The sequence below is a fragment of the Callospermophilus lateralis genome, chromosome 4 (assembly GCF_048772815.1).
Source record: "Callospermophilus lateralis isolate mCalLat2 chromosome 4, mCalLat2.hap1, whole genome shotgun sequence".
In the NCBI taxonomy this organism is placed as follows: Eukaryota; Metazoa; Chordata; class Mammalia; order Rodentia; family Sciuridae; genus Callospermophilus; species Callospermophilus lateralis.
In genome coordinates this window covers 27,692,476-27,713,769 of record NC_135308.1, presented here as the reverse complement: position 1 = coordinate 27,713,769, position 21,294 = coordinate 27,692,476, and the positions used below count along the sequence as shown (strand labels likewise).

The 21,294-nt window shown below is 36.6% G+C and overlaps 1 protein-coding gene across 3 annotated transcripts in view; it reads left to right on the top strand.

The window, feature by feature from the left end:
* Window positions 1-6,675, top strand: part of Asb5 (ankyrin repeat and SOCS box containing 5) — a 44,345-nt gene extending 37,670 nt beyond the window's left edge. For 2 of the 3 annotated variants that reach the window (XM_076852379.1, XM_076852381.1), the window contains exons 3-7: window positions 1,356-1,463; window positions 2,126-2,276; window positions 2,443-2,577; window positions 4,718-4,909; window positions 5,724-6,675. In XM_076852379.1, the coding sequence (XP_076708494.1) occupies window positions 1,356-1,463; window positions 2,126-2,276; window positions 2,443-2,577; window positions 4,718-4,909; window positions 5,724-5,851 (714 nt within the window). In that variant the 3' untranslated portion in view covers window positions 5,852-6,675. The remainder of the gene's footprint in view (window positions 1-1,355; window positions 1,464-2,125; window positions 2,277-2,442; window positions 2,578-4,717; window positions 4,910-5,723) is intronic. The other variant, XM_076852378.1, reaches the window with a different exon arrangement.
* The last annotated feature ends 14,619 nt before the right edge of the window (window positions 6,676-21,294 follow it).

Genomic DNA, 21,294 nt, shown 5'->3' with positions numbered 1-21,294 from the left:
ATAGTCACAGTTCTTAATCCTAGTCTGTATTTTAGCCATATCTTTCTAGTGATAGAAATTCACAAAGCAGTTTATTAAATTTTACAGTATTTTTCCTCCGGTCTGGGAAATCAAAACAAGTGATCCTTTGGGCTGGGGATGTGGCTCAAGTGGTAGCGCACTCGCCTGGTATGCGTGCGGCCCGGGTTTGATCCTCAGTATCACATACAAACAAAGATTTTGTGTCCACCGATAACCAAAAATAAATATTAAAAGAAAATTCTCTCTCTCTCTCTTAAAAAAAAAAAAGAAGTGATCCAGCTTATCAATAGTCTTTAATTTCACATAAAAAATCCAAACAAAATAAAAACCACCCCCAAAACAGTTAAGAGAGCAAATTTTAAAAAAATACCAGAATCTGTTGAACAAAATGCTTAAGTATTATTATCTCAAGGCATGATGGTACTACAACATTGTGGCTAAGAAGATTTTTAAAAAATTTTTAATTGTACATATTTATGGGCTACAGTGTGATAATTCAATATATGTATACAGTATATAATAAGCAAATCAAGGTAGTGTTTTCATTTCCTTAAATATTTTAAACAATTTCTGAATAACAATAATCATGCATATTTATGGAGTACAGTGTGAAATTTTAATTCATGCATATACTGTATACTGATTAAATCAGGAGTAATTAATATTCCATCCCTTTATCATTACTCTATATTTGGAAACTTCCTGCTCCAAAGGAAATGAAATCAGCATATCAAAGAAATGTCTACACTTTCATGTTTATTGCAGCACTTTTCACAGTAGCAAAGATACAGAATCAACCTAGAAGCCCATTAATAAACGAATGGAGAAAGAAGATGTGGTACATTGGGATATTATTGGATTATAAAACGAATGATATCTTGTCAGTTGTAATAGAATGGAGGGACTCAAGTATATTATATTAAGAGAAATAAGTCAGACACAGAAAGACAAATACTGCATGTAAAAAAGCTAAACCTCAATCTGAATATAGAATAGTGATTACTAGAGACAGAAAAGGTTAGGGAGAGGGAAAATAGAGGGAGATTGTATAACAGTCACAGAACATAGGTGAGTTCTAGTGCTCTAGATCACAGTGGAGTGACTTTAGTTCACAATCCCTGTAATTCACATCATAAATAACTAGAAGAGAAAAGCTAAGGCATTTTGGCAACTGATTGACTCCATGGCATTCAAATTGGCCATGCCTACTAAACCGGAAACTGATTTGCCTGAGATTCTTTGATATTTAAAATGTAGCATTCTCTAATGACATTTAGAGAGATGATTTTTCTACAACTCTTTGCTCACCTTTCAAAATTGTTTGCCATGCCTAGGGTTATAATGTGAATGCAGTCACCATAGACCATGTCACCCCATTACACGAAGCCTGCCTGGGAGATCACGTGGCCTGTGCCAGAGCTCTTCTGGAAGCTGGAGCTAATGTAAGCATTTTGCTGTTCTGTCATTCTTTCTGAGTAGTTTCAAAAATAATAGAATAAAAATAAAGCCCTTGAATTGCGTTTTCCTTCTCATTTCACTCTCAAAAGGACTTCCAACAATCTTATGAATGAGTGGCATGCGGCATAATAATATAGAATATTCTTTAGGTTATTTTCTGCTTTCATGACTCTAGAGGATTATCTTCAGGCCTATAACAATGGCTCATCTTTTGAATAATTTTCCTCAGATAAGTTCTCAGAAATAGAATGGCCAATTTTACCATTTTAAACAACCACTAGTAAAGTGGCTTCAGCCCAACTTTCATCAACATTACATTTTTCTTCTTCATTTGTTTCCCTCACTGAAATTTACCTAATCATTGAATTATTTTTTGTTCAATAATTGAGATTTTTTTTCATGCTTTTCACTAGTCGTATATCTATTCCTGGGAACTATCTGCCATATTGTATTTCTATTTATTTACCTCTTGAAGTATTAAAGCATTCTTACCAATCTATAAGAACTAAATAAATATACTTTGTCATATTTACATCACACAGATTCCCAGTTACTTTGGTTAGCAATCATATAACTTGAAAATGCATAACTAAGTCAGTCATGTATGATTCATAAATCTTATTCTTAGGTTTTGGGTTTGATTTAGGTAAATGCAATCACAATAGATGGTGTGACTCCATTATTCAATGCATGCTCGCAAGGCAGTGCCAGCTGTACAGAACTTCTTTTGGAATATGGTGCGAAGGCCCAGCTGGAGTCCTGTCTTCCATCTCCCACACATGAGGCTGCCAGTAAAGGTAACTTAGTTAGGGGATAAAGTCAAAAGGGGAGAGAGTTTCTTGACATTCAGTGTTCCATTTACCATTTAGTAAATTAAATTTTAGGGGTCGCATGGGTTGAGGTGCACGTGTGTTGGAGAGTAGTGAAAGCTAAAGTAAACTCATCTCTACTTTGTGTTGGCAGGTCACCATGAATGTCTCGACATACTGATATCCTGGGGCGTAGATGTTGACCAAGATGTTCCTCATTTGGGAACTCCTCTCTATGTAGCTTGCATGTCACAGCAATTCCATTGCATCTGGAGACTTCTTTATGCCGGTACTATTCTTTAAAACATTTTCTATTCTGTTCCTTACATAAGCATTTATTTTCCTAGCTAAGCATCTTTAAAAATTATATCTCATTGCTAATAACATTTTCATTGCAAACATTCTCCCTTAAAAATCCCTTATAAGTATATAACCAATAAAAGAATCTCATGCTTGATGAGAATACTTTGAAGCTCACAGATTAATATGCTATCTATATTTTACACACACAGCATTAACTGGCATTTGGGTATGTAATGGAGCCTGAAAGCCCTCCTTATAAAAGATCATAAAATTAAGATCCTCAAGGTTTAATATAATGTTGCTGAGTATGTATATATCTGTGAATAAATCCATGAAAAGAAATTTTAAGAATAGTAACTGCTTGGATGGTCTTATATTCTACCAACCATAAAAACTCACACATTTTTCCCTGACTCTTTATTTTGTCCTGTTTACTCCAAAAGAATTAATACACTTTTCTACTTATGTGAAATGACGCAAGGTTCAGTTGTAGCCCTCTGAGAAACATTCCTATTCTGTTGAGACCATAGTGGTTTCCACCACCAAAGGACTAGGAGCTCCATTAGGATGTGGATTATGTCCCCTCCCCCATCATCTATCCAGCAGGGTCCCTCTCATGTGGTAGATGCTTAGAATATACCAAAAAAAAAATAAATAAATAAAAACTAAATGGATTTATTTCTTGCTACTATTGTTTATGATAGTCATTTGATCTCCTAAATACATTCAGAAATATTTTAACAAAATCTTTTATATATTACTCACATTATCTTATTTATAAATATCTTACAAGCTGAGTCAGCCTCTACTATTTTATTCTCATTACACCTAGAATCTTAAACATGAGTTTTGTTAATGATAGCTGGCAGACTGTTATTTTCTAGCCATGTTCTCCCATAAATTTGGTATAACCATTGGACTTGTGCTTTAATAAAACATCCCTGGTTTTTTTTTTTTTTTTGGCTAGGAACATTTTATAATGGGCTTAAAAATATCAAGAAAGTGCTGTTAGTAATTGTTGATTGATTATTATTATCTCATATGATTGTTATAACCAAGAGTCTGTTTTCTCTATAGAAATTTTGCTATGGCATGTAATTTTCCCATTAAATGTTTTATATTTGCTTTAAAAAATACTGAAATTTGAAAATAGCAGAAGGGCCATAAAGAAACTCTGAAAATTTACTGTTTCCCATGTACATCATTAATTTTTCAAATAGCTTCAGAAAACAGAGTTGAAAAGAACTTATGCATTTTTACTGGTAGACATTTCCTGGTGTTGTAACCACTTATGTACCAGAAAATGGGATTATAATATTAGAATTTTAAACATCACTTATTTATTGTACATGCATTAAATGATCACCATATGCCAGGCTCTACACCAGAATATAATAATTATGCAATAGATAATTTCACATTTTAGGGTTGGGTTTTTTAGTGTGAGTATTTTTTTTAAAAAATCACTTTGCATGCAGATATCATTGATGTGCTTTCCCACTTGAGAGGCTCTGTGTCTTTATATATTTATTGATTAAATCTATGTGAGTGAAAAGTACCAGGAAAATCTATATCCATTTTACCTAGATGGATCACATGTCTAGATTCATGAGTTTTCTAAGAAATCAAAGACCTCTATTGCCTTAAATAAGTGAAAAGAAAAAAATGTAATAAGCCCTTGAATAATCTTAAGAGCTATATCTATCATGAAAATTGATATGTATGCATTTAATCATGTACTATTTATAATAATTAATACAATTAATTTTTGAATCATTTAAAATCTCTTTATTACGATATCTTTCAAGAATACAAAAAAATTTGAGAAAAATATACTGTGGGTGTGTACCTCCCCATCCAAACATACTAAGTTTAAGATTTTATATGTATATATGAGAAATATATAATATACATTAATATATGTATGTATAAAGATATATGTGCATATACAAGGATAAGAAGATATAAAATATATATAATATATGTATATATAAAAACATAAGCCATTACAAAATTGAGGTCCCTTTTGTCCCCCTCTTTAAGGACTTTCTCTTTCTTCCCCACTTAGGAATTAACTCATCTAGTAATTTTGATTGTTTTTGTCATTACTCCTTATTCACATGTAGGTGCTGATGTACAAAAAGGCAAATATTGGGATACTCCATTACATGCTGCTGCTCAACAATCCAGTACAGAAATTGTAAATTTACTATTAGAATTTGGAGCAGATATCAATGCCAAAAATACAGAGCTTCTGCGACCTGTAGATGTATCTACATCTAACAGTATGGTAGAGAGAATACTGCTTCAACATGAAGGTAAGGACAGATGTGAACATGAACATGTATAAATACAAAAGTATATTTGCTCCAAACAAATGAAATTGAAAGACTTTTTGTTGGCATGTAAAATAATAATGGCGTATAATTTGGAACATTTTTTTGTGGAAGTAGAAATATTTCCAATATGTCTACAAAGAAGATAGCATGATGATTTTAATATTCTTTTTTCATCATATCTAAACCTTCATATTCCTCTTGTTAAATATATTCAGCTTGTTTTGACAATGCATCACATGTATTCTAATATAATATCTGTTAATTTATATTTGGAAACATGCCCTGTTTTATAAGGGCATGTGCCTTCTGTAACATATTGAAGAAACATAATAAGGAATGATTTTAACACTTAAGACTCTTGTTCTAAACAGAATTTGTTAAGTCTGGTTCAGAGACTATAATAAAGTTTACTTTAGCTTAAATATTAAAACTAACTTGAGGGAAAATGTATAATTTTTAAATTTCATCTTTAGTACATATGCTTCTTGTGGCTTTTGATTTATATCTCCTAAAAAAAAGGCCAATTTCTTTCTTAGGCTCTTAATGCAATGATTGTTTCATAATATTGAAGATGATAATGTTTTAATGAACATGCATGGCATATATCTCAATTACAAGATCTCATAAGTAAAAGCAACATAAATGCTTACATAAAGTTTCCTAGTATGCTGGTCATACTATCTTCATTTACTAATAAGCTTTGTAGTGTCTTATGGTTTTGTTTCATCTTTCTTGCCATATATAAAAACTCATTTGGCTTTTAATTAACAGAAACGTTCATGTCTTTTTGTAGCTACCCCAAGTTCTCTCTGCCAACTCTGCCGACTCTGTATCCGAAATTGCATAGGAAGACCAAGATTACATCTTATCCCACAGCTCCAGTTGCCAACATTATTGCAGAATTTCTTGCAGTATCGATAAAGCAGTAAAATATCTCTAAATCCTTTGAAAATCAAAAATTTCTATTTAATTTGCATAATGAATATTTCATATTAAAAGTTGCTAAATCCAGGGTAAACGTTGAGTATGAGATCATCCAGGGAAGCAGTAAGATATCAATTTCCATTTTTAGTGTACTACTTAGTACTTTTGTTTTAGAAATTTTTACTGTGCTTTGAATTATAATACATTTAACATATCCATACATTTTAGCTATCCCAATATATCCATTTTTGATTTAGGGAAAAAATAAGAAATTTGCCATTTCATCCTCTATATTTCCAAAGTGGAGAAGAATAAATGTGGACTTTTACTAAAATTGTAATTATAAATTTCATATATTGTATTATATTCAAAAGATCTGTGTTCTCCAAATAATGATTTAACTTTAATTTTGGCTATGGTAATTGGTTATCTGTGTGTTTTTGATATTGACACAAAACATGAATATAATTTAGAAAAGAGTAAATGTGCTTTTTGAAATAAAGATGATTCTCTTTCAGGAAATCTACTATGTTGAATGTGTACATGTCATTAGAGTGATTAATTCACAAAGTAAATTGCATTCCTCCCTGCAAAGAACTCACAAGTCATTTCTCCAGAGTAAATGGACCTGAATAAAAACTAATAAGACTAAAAGTTAACACTGGCTGGGCACACCTGTAATTCCAGTGGTTCGGGAGGCTGAGGTAGGAGGAGGGTGAGTTCAAAGCCAGCCTCAGCAAAAGCAAGGAGCTAAGCAACTCAGTGAGACCCTGTCTCTAAATAAAATACAAAATAGGGCTGGGGATGTGGCTCAGTGGTTGAGTGCTCCTGAGTTCAGTACTCCCCCGCTCCAAAAAAAAGTTAACACTCCTCTCTCACGCTAAGATCTTTAGATCATACTCCTGCTAACACTATTTGAAGACCAGAGTGGCTTCTTAAGGTCTCTCTTCAATGCTTTCATATTACTTCAGCCCTCTTCCATGTCAGAAGTTGTCAATACCCATCATACCTGAACTGGAGTAAATGCACTTCATAGCCAACTGATAAAGAGGACCTGGATTATATTCTAGGGATCATCATATCAGATCAAGGATTAAAAAACCCCTCAAATTGTGAAGTTTTTAAGGAAAATTAAAATAGAGTATCACTTAGCATACTTAGAAACTGTAAAAAAGAAAATTTACCTTATATCTCATTCCTTGTACTTTTTGTAATTCTAGTTTCTAGTATAGACCTTAATAGCAGCATCTCAGATTCATTTTACATGAAATAAGGGTACAGTATTTAACAAAAAAAGAGAGTGTTGTATAAAAGAATTTAATTACTAAGCTAGTCCTCTGCAAGGGGAATACTATTTTTATTCCCTTTTGTTTTAACTGTATTTGAGTGCAAAAGGAAACATAATAAAATGTTGTGCATCCTTTCTAAGCCACACTAGAGTTGGACTTATTATGGATTTAGAAATAAGATAATAAAAATACTTATAACTCTGTAAAGGAAAATATTTTGATAAGTTTCGTAGATTTATCAAATTTTGATTAAAGTGTTTTGTCCACTATTTTATTAACCCAGGACTTATTTTACTCTCCCCTTAGTTCCTGGCCAGCTTAAGAATTATGGGGAAATAAACTCATACTGTATAATCTCAGTGTCACTAAATTTGCATTTTGGAAAAATATCAGCTGTAAATAAAAACATTTGTTAAGCTTTTCAAAAATATAACTGCAACTTGTTTGTTGAATAATGTGGCTAGGGAACTTTAAATGTCTGTTTTACAGAAATCTTAGTCTAATATATTTGTACTGTCCTCATGAATAATGTGCCGTTAGTGGATTTTTATTAAAGAATAACTCCCTTAAACATAATTAGATATTAAAGCTGTTTTTTTTAATAGAGACAGGTTTTTGCTAGATTTTTCCAAAACTAGCGGTAAAGTCTTAGATTATAAAAGTAATATAACACATCTCTCTTCATTAGTCTTGTTTCAATAAGAGAAATAAATATAGGAAATTAAAATGACACTTAAATTTTTTCATTATATTTGTGTCTTGTATGTTAACTTCAGTATGATTGTTTTATAAAATAAATACTCTAATTTAACTGTATCATACATTTGTTCACATCAAGTATGAGTATTAGCTCTTAGAAGAAAACACTTTTCTGTTCTAAATAGTATCTTATTTTACAATTGAAGGTAATGAAGATAGGACTCCATGGCAAAAATTTTTTTCAAATCATTATATCATGGGCATTGAGGTAGAGTAGTGCAGAGAAAAAAATCAGTATCTCAGGGGTCTTCTAATCCAAACATATTTCTCTCTCTCTCTCTCTCTCTCTCTCTCTCTCTCTCTCTCTCTCTCATACACACACACACACACACACACACACACACACACACACATCCAAGGGTAAAACTCCACAAAGGCAAAGAACAACAACAAAAAAAAAATACTATATATAGTAACTTACTATATATAGTATGAGATTAAAGAAATAGAGTGAGGGGCTGGGGTTGTGGCTCAGCCATAGAGGGCTCGTCTAGCACTTTCAAGGTGCTGGGTTCGATCCTCAGCACCACATATAAATAAATAAAATAAAGGTCCATCAGCAACTAAATTTTTTTTTTTAAAAAAGAAATTAAGTTTTGGACTTATCTATTGATGTTTTAATTTTCCATAATGCCACTGTACCCAAGTAACTGTGGTTCTCTGTCCACAAAAATAACTAAAAAATTATCCCCTTCCTTGCATATTACACTTTTTGTAACTCTATTTTTTTTTTTTTTTTTTTGTCACTTATGATTAGCTTTTCTTAAGGCTTACCTTCTCTCTTAAAAATACAAGTAAACATTTCAGGCTTTCAGGATTGATGGAAGAAAGTTTATTCAGAAGATTATTAGCTCCTCATCTGCTGTCTGACCTTAAAAAGTCATATCAGTGTCTGGGTCAGTGACCAGGTCTCATTTTTTTCAGCTTTTCAAATGATGGGCTTCTTTCCATTTTAATTCACATTGAAATTCAATGAGTCTTTTTTAATAAATACCTTTTTGGGGTTCAAACATGTTTTAAAATAATAATCTATGAGAAGTGTGGAGACCAACCTTGTATGTGACTGAGTCACACTCCCCAGCTGGGTGCTAAGGCGCTCAGTCGCAGAAATGTGGCAGAGCTTTCCCCACCCTTCTTGGGTTCCAGGGTTGCTGTCTCCTGCATGGGTGTGTCTTGCTACAGCCCCATGGGTGGAGCTATGCTCACCTGTTCCTTTGTAATATAACCCCTTGCCCTGTTTAGGATAGAATCTTCCATGGAAGTGCCTTGTGTGTGTCCCCTTCTCTTACTGTGCCCTTGAGTGTGGCCTACCCAGGTGTCAGTCAGCCTGCTGACAGTGGACATCATGAAGATAGACTCAGCCCCCTGAAACCTGACCCCTTGCCTCATTTGAATAGCTTCTCCTCAATAAAAGGGGTCAGTGCGTGCTCTTGCTCTCTCTCTCTTCCTGTGGACTCTTAAGGTCAGAGGAGCCATCACAGCGACCCCAAAGAAAAAGGTATTTGTGTCTCTTGTGTTTTTGCACAGCCCAATTAGCCCAGTTTAACTGGAGTGACCCATGAGCCTCTTAGTTTCGAGAACAGAAACCTGGCAGAGAAGCATGTATCATGAGTACAAATCAAAGGAACCACACGTTCACATTTGCAAAATTCATCTCAGAGGGAACTCAGTTTTTATCTCCAGGTTGCCTCTCACCAAGTGAAGTCTGGCCGTTTCTGGAAAAACTCCTTTCAATCCAGTGCTTCTCAGGCTCTTCAGGTAAACATTCCAGATGAACTCAGCCTCTCTCCTCCGTTATTCCTGGGATGGTGTTTAAATTTCAGAAGAGTTCTGTGAAATCCATTTTCAGTGGGACTGAGTATCTGCCAGCCTCTGTTCCTGCTGAGGGACTCAAGTGTGTCAGGAGAGCGAGGATTTGGCAGATGATGGGGCGCAGGGATTTGGTTAGATCACAAAGTATCTTTATATTGATTTAAGAGAGCTCATAATATGAAAATCATAAAATAGAATCTCAGAACTCATATGCCGCCTCATTCTTTGCAAATGTTGTTCTCTCTGTCTGGAACCTGCCCCACTGAGACTTTATAACTACTGCATTTCCACCAACAGTTAGCTGAAAAAACAACTCTTTGAAGAAATAATTCAAACCCCTCAGTGTGGTAGTGTGTCCATCTGCTCTCTTTGGGACCCTGTGCAGACTTCTATTTACGCTCTCAAGCAAAGTTTTGTTTGCTTGTCTGTCTTCTCCAAGGACTGTGAGTTCACAGCAGGCTGTGCTGTGTCATATTTGCACCTTCCTCCTCCTCAAAGACTCCTTTCCATCTCCTTCCCCCTTAGAGAGTTCTGTATGCCTGCCTCTTCAGTTAGCTTGAAACGCAAAAGCTGCTTCCTCTCTGCCCACTTGAGATGGGTGGAAAGATATCGCATCCTTTCTCCTAGAGTGGGAACCAGAGAAAGGTGATGCTGAACTAATTCTACTGCTTCTTTAATCATTTAATCATGCTCTTTACTTCAAAGATTGAAGGAAAGTACTTCATTAACCAAGACTGCAACTCCGTCATTTGGAAAGGAACATCAGAACAATTAGTGATCCCTGACACCAGACCCTTCAGAACAGTCTCTCCCTGACTCCCTGCCCACTGCATTTGATGTCAGATGGCCATCCCGCCCATACTGCATGAGCGGGTGTCACATAATCAGACCAGGATGACCTTCCCAGGGATGCTCTTAAACAATAAATCCATCTCAGAGCTGTTCAGCTTCATTGAACAACATAACCTCTGTCTTGACAATTTGTCAGTCCCATAGCCACTATCAAGTTCAGCACACACAATGTGAACCATGCGCAATCCCCTCCTACACACAATAGGCAGGAGGGTGACTTGCAGTGTGGATTGAATGATGAGCAGAGCCAGTGAGAGTCTGGATCTAAGATGCCGAAAAAATATGCCCCAAACCAAAGCAATTGATCTGAGATAAAGATGTTATGGGAATAAGATTGTAAGGAGCAGGGAAAGAGGGAGAGGGGCTAAGATTTACGCTTCTATATGGGGGAAAAAAAATAATTTACCTGAGAGCAGACTTTACATGGACTTACCTACCTGTTCCACTATTCTGAAGCAACACAACCTGAGATCAATAGCCACAGCAACAATAAATAGAATTTCAGAACTTCCAGAGCTCACTAGATGACAGAATATCTGAGCACTAAATACAAACTCCTCAGCATTTTATATGACATCCTATTCTCTTCAGTTACAAGAAGTATTTAGTGATTCTCTCTCTCTCTCTCTTGAAACAAAAGTAGATAACTAAAGCATGCAATCAAAATGAGTAGATAAGATAAAAACCTCCATATCCCCTCACAAAAGAAAATTCTAAATGGATAAACCTGCTTAACTAGTTTTAAGTCAGTAAAAGGTTATCAACAGAGATAACATTGAAAACCTCCTGGTCTTTATACATTGATCACTAGTTCCCTTCAGGTCCTAAAAATGAATGTCAAAGAAGAGAGTGGTGGTAAATGGTCATTTTTAGTATGTCCAAAATATCCATACTAAAGATAGGAGAAAGTGGGGCTGGGGATGTGGCTCAAGCGGTAGCGCGCTCGCCTCGCATGCGTGCGCCCGGGTTCGATCCTCAGCACCACATACAAACAAAGATGTTGTGCCTGCTGAAAAACTAAAAAATAAATATTAAAAAATTTTCTCTCACTCTCTCTCTCTCTCCACTCTCTCTTTAAAAAAAAAAAAAAAGATAGGAGAAAGTGGGGGAGATATATGAGGTAATCCATTGTGGAAATCTTTGAATTAGGAAGGCTATTAATTTTTTTCTCCTGTGATAATTCCTTATGATCCTTCTTATGAAAACAAATCCATAAGTATCTAAAAGAACAGCCCAGAGGGAATCCATCATCCCATTGTTCCAATGCTATAGTTTGGGATTCATTAACCTGCTTAATTAGTTCTGGCATTGAGGTCCTTGTCACAGGTTACACAGAGCAATTAACACTAAGCAATTAAAATATTTAAATCTTTAAAGCAATTTCCCAAGACTAAGTCATCAGAATGTGCCTTGTTGTGAATTTCACCCTCTTGCAAGAGAGCTAAGTAGTAATGTTTCTGTAGTTGATACTGATAATGGTGACCCAGCAAATCATACTGCCAACAGTCATTATCTTTAATAGCTCCAGAGATAAGGCAATTAAAATGTTGAATTTGTTTAGGGTACAGCTCTAAAATAGCTGTCTTTTGCAGGTCAATAATAATATTTTTTGAAACTGACATATCAATATCATTGCCTTTGACATCCTCCCAAAATAATAACCCAAGAAAGAACTTTTCACATCAAAAGGAGCACTACAGGAATATGAACTATACACACACACACACACACACACACACACACACACACATACACATTTGCTAGAATTGCTATTCTAACTGGATTCCTTCACTCTGCATCATACAAATAAATCCTCAGTTCCTAGAAATATGAAATGTTAGTGTTTTTAGTTCTGGTACCCTAACAGAGCATGCTAGCAATTCAGCACACAATGATGATTCCCCAAGACTCAAGGAAGAAGAGGACTGGAATCAATGGGCATATGACTTCATATCAACCAAGCAAAGATTTAAAAAGGAATCATTCAGGGCAGAAGTCATCAGTAAGGATAGTCAATATCAGGACAGGTCCCATCATGGATCTCTTGCATGTCTTCTGCAAAACATCCCATGTGAGGCGTGTAGGGAGAGAAAATGTGAAATTTTTGCATTCCTCATTTATGAATGAGAAACAGCAGTTCCTCCCTGTAGGAGTATCCCAGGCTGGATTGCATGGTAGGACAGCCCTTCAAACTTCCTTTATCACGGTATGATCATGTCTGAATTAGATCAAAGAAATAAAGAACACGGAGCACACACTGTCCCCCATCTTCCCTTACCTATATAAAAATGGAATTAACACTCTAGTTTGTTTTTTTTTTTTTTTTTTTTTTTTTTTAAGTGTGTGTATGTGTGCGGTGTTCTGGGGATTGAACTCAGGGCCTCAATCATGCTAAGCAAGTGCTCTACCTCTGAGCTATTTCCCTTCCCCTTATCCTTGGTTTTTAAAAAGAAAGATTTGGGTTTTATGGAGGTGTGGGAGATAGCGTGGTTAGAGAAGAAAGCGGTGACTCCATCTCTTCAAATCTTATTCTTGGGCTCAGACAAGATACTTATAGTTCATTCCTCCTCAGAGTGAATGAAGCTAGCATTTTGGACATGACTTGCCACATTTTGGGCCCCTAACTTTAGCTGCTTATTCAAGAGGGGTTTGGGAAGTGAGAGTGGAACACCTTAGCAGGACACCTTAACATCTGGGGCAAGGAGTTTACCTAATAATTATCTCTCCATCAACCTCTTTCCCCTCCATTCTAACTAAAAGGAAAAGTTGTATGATCATCTGACTCTTTCGCAAGAGGTAGCGAGGGAGAGACTGCACACTGATGGTGTTTGCATGGTATCGTTCTCCCATTCCTGCTCTGCTACCTCCACAGAACTCCAAAGTGCTGTCTTCCTCACCTAGTCGCCATCCTCCCAAGCTGGCACCCGCATGCCTACCTCACAAAAGAAGGGGCACCTGGTTGGGACTGGTGTTTTAGTCAGATTTTTCTCTGCTGTGACCAAAAGACCTGATGAGAACAATTTTAAGGAGGAAAAATGTATCTGGGGACTCGTGATTTCAGGGTTCAGAGGTCTCAGTCCAAAGACAGCTGGCTCCATTCCTAAAGGCTGATCATCATGGGGGAAGAGTGTGATGGAACAAAGCAGCTCACATGTTAATCAAGAAGCAAAGAGAGATTTCACTCACCAGATACAAAATATATACCCCAAAGCATGCCTCCAGGGACCCACCTCCTCCAGCCACACCCTACCTGCCTCCAGTTACCACAGTTAATCCCTATTAGGGAAAAAAAAATGTGCTGATTAGGTTAAGATTCTCTCATAACTCATTCATTTCATCTCTAAACTCTCTTGCATTGTCTCACACATGAGCTTTGGGGGGACATCTCACATCTAAACCATAACGTTCGGTGAAGTTGGAAGGAGAAGTGGACATGCATAGCCCTTTTCTCTTCCTATCTGAATTGCACCACCCACAGGGAACAAACACAACTCTGCTTCTCTATACCACACAATGTACAGCAGTTGCTCCAATTCTTGTCCAAGTGCAGCACACTTGTGCTTTGGAGACCCTTCCTTCTAACCCTAGTACAATGTTAGAAAGACCCCTGCCCACAGATAAAAGCCATATTCTCATGTGATAATTTCATCAGAGTAATCTGGAGTTATACTTTTTTTCTCAATTGTTTCAATCATTATTTTTTTATTCTGTAAGAATTGTTTCAGAACTCAGGAGGAAAAAGAGGGATTTTTGTTTGTTTGTTTGTTTTTTTGATGTTGTTTATATTTCAGTGAGAAACTTATTCCTAAGGGTCATTTATCATAAGCAGGAGCTATTTTTTTTTTTTTTTTTTTTTGGTACTGGAAATTGAACCCAAGGATGCTTTGCCACCCAGCTATATCCTCACGTTTATTTATTTATTTATTTATTTTTTATTTTATTTTAAGTTGCTTAGGACCTTGCTAAGTTGCTGAGACTTGGATTTGCCATCTTCTAACTCAGTCTCCCATGTTGCTGGGATTGTAGGCGTGCACCACTATGCCCGACTAGAGCTGACTTTTCATTAACTACTTTATCTTGATGCAACAGTGTTTAGTAACACTGGAAAGTTAAATATTCATAAGACCTGAAAAGACAGGTGCACAATTATAACCTTTGCTTCTTATCATGATTCTCAGTGTGTGTGGGTGCTGGTGTGCTTACACCCATGCTCCTTTCTCCATCTCTCAAGGTAGATAAGTTTGTAGTGCATAGTTCTAACATCGTCAGCCCCAAACCCAACCTTCTGTCCTCAGGTCTGTGAAGGCAGCCCATTTCATGTACTTTTTAGGAAACTCACACTCTCCACCCCCTGCATTTTCCTCAGAACCTATACCTGACTCTTGCAGGATCAAGTCAACCAGAACAGAGTTTCTCGGCCTCAATACTGTGGGCATTGGGACCACATAATTTCTGTTGTAAAAACCTATCTGTTTTGTGCATTATAGGACATGCAGAACTGCCCCTAGGCTCTACCCACTAGACACCAGAACTCTAACCCTCAACAATGTTGTGACAATAAAAAGGTCTCTAGACATTCATTACCAAATGTCCCCCCCGGGAAAAAAATTGTCTAAGAACCAATGCTGAAGAATAATCTCTCAGAGACTTCATTAGAACTGACATAACTCCTCTGATACATAAACACCTGAAGACATATTTGACATATAGGGACAGGTGTGAAGAAAGTTTGAATTTATAGTACCACTGCAGAATAGGAATGATTGTGTAATTGGTCCCAAACATGAAGTCCCTTGAGGTCCTGGAGCCTCGTGACACTTCACAATTTGCACACCTATGAAGCCTGTCCCCTGGTCTGACTTTATGATTTTTCTGAAAGCCTTTTAAATTACCTCTATTTCCCAGAAGGTGACTATTAAATACGCCTCCCCCATTTCTATACTATGGAAGGACAAACATTAATTCTCAGGGACAGTACAATTCAAACATATAAGGAGGAAATAAGACTTTCCTAACTACCTCATAATTTTCATGGTATCTGTCCCAAAATGAAGTCGGCACTTCACACTGTTATGTTTCAAATTATTATGCAGAATCATACCCACTGGGTACATAATGACACATTGCCTTAGATAAGACATTCCTCCTCAAAGGAAGAACTCAATTTAATTCTCAGCCAAATAGTCTCAATCTGAGGGAATAGAAGGCAATAATTTTATCTTTTCATTTAGTTATATTCTCTTTGGAAAAAAAATTGAAAGTCTCATAAACTACCTCATCAACTATGAACTTGAGTTTTGTATGAACATACAGGAAAACCTACATGGTCTGCATACACACACACATGCATGCACACACACACACACACACACTTCTCTCTTAAAATACTGGGCTGGACTCTGCTATAATGTCCCACACTTAGAGGGACATTGCCCCCTCGGCTTGCTTTAATGATTTACTATCATCACCTTGAAATTATTAATTTTGAACAATGAGCCACAAATTATGTAACCGGTCCTATTGTGCAGCTGTTCATGCACCATCGAACAACATCCATATGGAGGAACATCTTCCCTCTTTGGTTAAGTCAGATGAAATTTTTTTTCAGATAATTCCTTTCCCTAGGCTTGAACTTAACAAACAAGGGAGAGAAGATGACACTCCTGAGGCAAACACAGCGTTGACTTTTCTCCTTGGCAGTTTAACTTCTTCCAGTTCTCTTGAGTCCTTTGTGGGAAAGTTACCTGTGCCAAGACAAATTGTATTTGATTAGGAGTGGCAGAGGTGAACTGCAGTAGATGGCCAAATGGCCACAAGAATTCCTTCCAACCCTATGCACACAGCTTTCCCTCTCTACCCATCAAGAGGTGAACTCTATTATCCCGCCTTGGATTTGGACGGTCCTATTTCTTTCTGTGATTAAGAAGCATAAAAGAAACTGGTATTGGGTTAATTTTGAGCCTGGGCCTCAAGAGACCTTGCAGCTTCTGCTTTCAATGCAAGCCTGAACCCACCATGAGAAAAAGTCTGGCTTAGCCTCCTTAAAAATGAAAAAAATACCTGGAAAGAAGAGTTAGGCAACATCCAGTGTTAGCTGCCCACAATGTGAGTAAGGCCATCTTGGATCAGGGAGCTTGAGTCAGAGGACGGAAGCCATATGAGTGACACTAAGCCAGACCAGCAGAAGAGTTACCTGAGCTGGACCAGTGCTGTTCCATGTCATTGTGAGGAGGGAAAAAAAAGTATTTTTGAATAATTCAAGCCATTAAGGTTAAGATGGTTCAATTATACAACAACAGGTATCAATGAGAAATAGATATTTTATATCAGGGATTTATAAATATTTCCATCCTATTTCTTCTCAGTTCTTGCTTTTTCTTATTTTATAAGGAATTGAGAGGAACTCCTACAATTCTGTGTGGGATACATAAAGTCTGCTATTGGTAATGTTAGCTGAAAGTAGGAGTGTTGTCATCTCACTAGCAAGAAATGCTTCTAATTTAACATCTTTATTCTTCCAGTTACATAAGGTCAAAATTCTGTATTAATGAATCAGGAGACAAAAAGGAAAAGGTATCAAGAAATAGTTAATGAAAGATAAGATCTTTGAGACCATTTCCTTCCTAGGATCCCCTAAGTTGAATCTATCACGGAATTTTCTTGGACAAACTTTAGAAAACTTTCTTTTCTCATCTCCTAAATTCTGCACATCAAATGTCAAATATTCCATGGGTCACTCTGTTTTCCTAGGATTTTCACACAGGTAGGAAAAGACCATGAGATGGACATGTGTGGAAGTGACAGGTGTTACTTGCACACTTAATCAGTGCGCGGTTTCATCTCTGTCTTTGCCACAGCAACTTAAGAGGCCATATATCTAGGGGTTTCATTCGCACCAGCCTAGATCCCTGCATGTAAAAACTGCCACCTATTCCACTGGCCCAAAGTATACAGAAAGTGTCAGCAAAGAAGTAAATCTTTGATGTGTTAAGCCACCAAGATTTTTAAGTTTGTGTGCTGTGGTTAGGATTACTTGCCTTAATTAACACATTAATTTTGTTATATTTTAACTTTCAGTGATCAGATTGCAAGGTCTAATGGCCTGACTTTTTTTCCTGTCACTTTGTAGCTCTTGACCCATTCCTGTATAGTTTAGACAGCTTTTTCGCTGCTGTGACGAAAGGACCTGACCAAAATAACTGTAGAGGAAGAAAAGTTTATTTGAAGGTTCACAGTTTCAGAGGTCTCCATCCACAGATAGCAGACTCCATTCCTTGCTCAAGGTGAGGCTGAAACATCCTGGTGGAAAAGTGTGGCAGAGGGAAGCAGCTCACATGGTGAGCCGGAAGCAGAGAAACAGGTAGGTCTCTACTTGCTAGATACAAATATATTCTATAAAGTCACACCCCCAATTCCCACCTCTTGCAGCCACACCCTAACAGTTCAGTGACCACTCAGTTAATCCCTATTGGGGGACTAGTTCCCTGATTGGGTTAAAACTCTCACATCCCAATGATTTCTCCTCTTGCATTGTCTCACACGTAAACTTTTTGGGGACACATCCAAATTTGCACACTGTACAAATTTGTACACTGTACAAATTGACAATGTAATCTTAAAGATTTAATTTTCTCTTTGTATATGTACAGTAGAAAAAGTATCTGTTCCTATTGGAGTCTTCCTTTGTAAAGTACTAGTTATAGCTCATCAGAGTTATTATCAATTGTAACCAACTTGCCATTAGCTGTAATTACAATTACATTAGTGAACATCATCCACAGTTTCATTTGTACATGAAATTGCCAAATATATTTTTAATATGCTTCTGAGGAAAATGACTCTAATATGCATCTAGACTAAATATGATAGAGTAACTCACGCTAGGAGGAGATGAACAATGAAGATTCTCTAATAATTGGCTTTAAAATTAATCACAGCTAAGTTAACATCTGAGATATCAAAATTCTTAAGTAAATGATTAAATCTTTCATCACTCTTAAGAAGTTGATTGCAGTATTGGAATATAGAACATAAAAGTAGTAGTGCATGCATTCCTACTTAATTTTTATTTCCATTTATTTAAATATAAATACTTCCAATTCATGCATTCTCATGGCTATGACTTTCAATCTTAAAAAGTCTATTAGGAGGTAGTAGAAGTGTTAAAATTAATCTATGTTGCTTTCCTTATCCAGTGAAGTTCTTCCATCACACTCAATAAAATCAGTGTGACCCTTATGACAATGACACATACTCTTTTGTATTTTGAGATAGAAAAAATGGGTTAAAGGCAAATTCCACCAACCAACCATTACTTTCTCCAAATGTCTTTGGGTACTCATGGTTCTACACAACTAGGTTATAGTACTTCCAAAGTCCTCAACTTGTGGGTAATAGTCAATTAGCTACTAAACTCCGTATACATTCGAAATAATATTGTACCATATGTTTTCCATGATTATTAATCAAAACAAGCTTTCTCATGAGTGAAAGTCTATATTCAGTAAGCTGATGAAACTAGCAGATCTTAATTAATTTCACATTGTGATTATGATGTCATGTAAAATATTGATTTCATACACAATGATGTAGAAGTCTCATATTTTTAAGACTCAAATTTTTCAAATGCCAATTCATACACTATTGACTTAGCACAAATAGAGATAAAATATTTATGTTGAAATTCAATGAGTGAATATTTACAATTTATAAAATAAAGGCTATATGCTGGTATTTAGAATATATAAAATTGAAAGAAGTCATCAATATTCATGACTGCTGTCTGGCTTACATATTAAAAGAAATATGCATGATTTATTGTGCATTTTCTTCTTAATATTCTGTCTTTAAAAACACTGGGATCTTGGAGGAATCCAGGAACTGTATCTTCTTCCTGACCAAATTCTGACTACGTTGAAAAATAAAATAAAGATTTATAGGTCAAAACCAGAATATCACTTCAATATGGATACAGACTAATTAGAGGATATAGCTCAGTATGAGGGCTTGTAGGTAAAACGAGGCTGGGCAAATTTCTCTAAGAGGTACAGTTGCCTCTGGTGGAGGTGAGTAGAGTGAAAGCCTGCTCTCCACATCCAGCCAACTCCAAAGCAGAATAAAGCTCATCATCTCTAGTAACTGTCATGATGATATTGATCTAGAAAGTACTGCTTCACCTCTATAACAATCTGCAAGGACCACTAAAGACAGTTTTTTTATTTTATTTTTTTTTTGATCAGTAGTTACACATTCATGATTTTGTCTCAGATCAAACCAGTTTTTTTGCTCTCTGCCCCAAGATCAACTGAGATTTTTGAGCATCTTAACATCTCACAGAACATCACACTCACCTATGTACTGATAATTTTATATTGACTTGACCTCAACAGGAAGAAACTATTTTCTTAGACCCCTTAGTAAGAGGTAGGTGCACCAGTGGTGGAGGACCTTACAGCAGGTATTATTCTGCATCCTGTCAGGGAAAGAGAAATCACTCCTTACAACTTAATGTAAGGAACTGATTAAATAGAAGTTGATGAACTGAAAAACTAAAATGGGTCCATAGAATTAACACTGAAATAGATGCTTCCAGAAGCAATTGTCAACCCCCAGGACTTGTGTCTTTAAAGCCCTATAGACTCAGACTCCTGAGGAAAGGGAGGCTATCCTGAAGCAGGCCAGCGACCCCCACCCAGAAGACTCCATAATTAAGCTTCTCCTCTCCTTAGAAAGACTTTTACAGACTATCAGCAGACAGGATGTCTGCAGAAGGCAGTGCGGTTTGAAGCTTCCTCTTTCTTGTAAATGCCAGGTTTGCACATAAAAGGGGAGATAGAGTAGAGTCTTCAAACTTGTTGTACATAAAGATATTATCTCTGGTTTCTTGGTTAGAAAAAAAAAATACGTGTGAAACTGTGTCTTGCCTAGGAGATGGAACAGAGAGCACTTGTCATGTGAACTTCCAAGTCCCCCCAACCTTTTGAACATTGGGTATAAAGTTCAAAAAATTTCCAAAATCTCTGTCCAGAGAATGTCTCAGGCATGAGCCACACTCTGGATCTGCCAGCTGCAGCCAATAAATGTGCTTCCTACTAATTCCTCAGGTGCCCAGTTTATTCTGCCCCACATCAATAAGACTGGTGCTGAACTTAAGGAGCTCAGAGGATCTGGTCCAGAGTAAAATCCAGGTCTCAGACTTTTAAAGAGGGCAGCTGCTCAGTGGTTGCTAAAATATCTGAGGGTGTATGATGAAACCTGCCAGGAGTGCTAAAAAAAGTTGGAGAATGGAACCAGCTGCCAGTACCAGGTGAAGTTTTGTTGCTGTGGTGACACAGAAATGAACAGCAAGCAAAAGGGAAACAGCAAAGCTTTTTCCCTCCCTCTGCCCTCCTGCTCTCTCTAGTCCCATTAATTGGCAGAATTTATCAAATGCCTAGGAAAGGAGAAATCACTTTGCAGAGTTCCAGCTTCAGCATCAAAGAGCATTAAAGGGTTTTAACAAAAATATATTTAACAATTACACTGACTGCACAAAGAAGTTCTAACTGCATAGCAAACTGTTCACAACCTCAATCTATAGCCCTACTCTGCCTCTCTAGTAATTATCAGCTAGATGTCTGGTTAGTCTTCATGCAAATGCTTAATCACTTTCTCTAACTCCTAGTGGATGGCACATAAAAACTCTCATCTCTATGCCTTTGCTCACACTAGTCATTCTGCATGGAATTG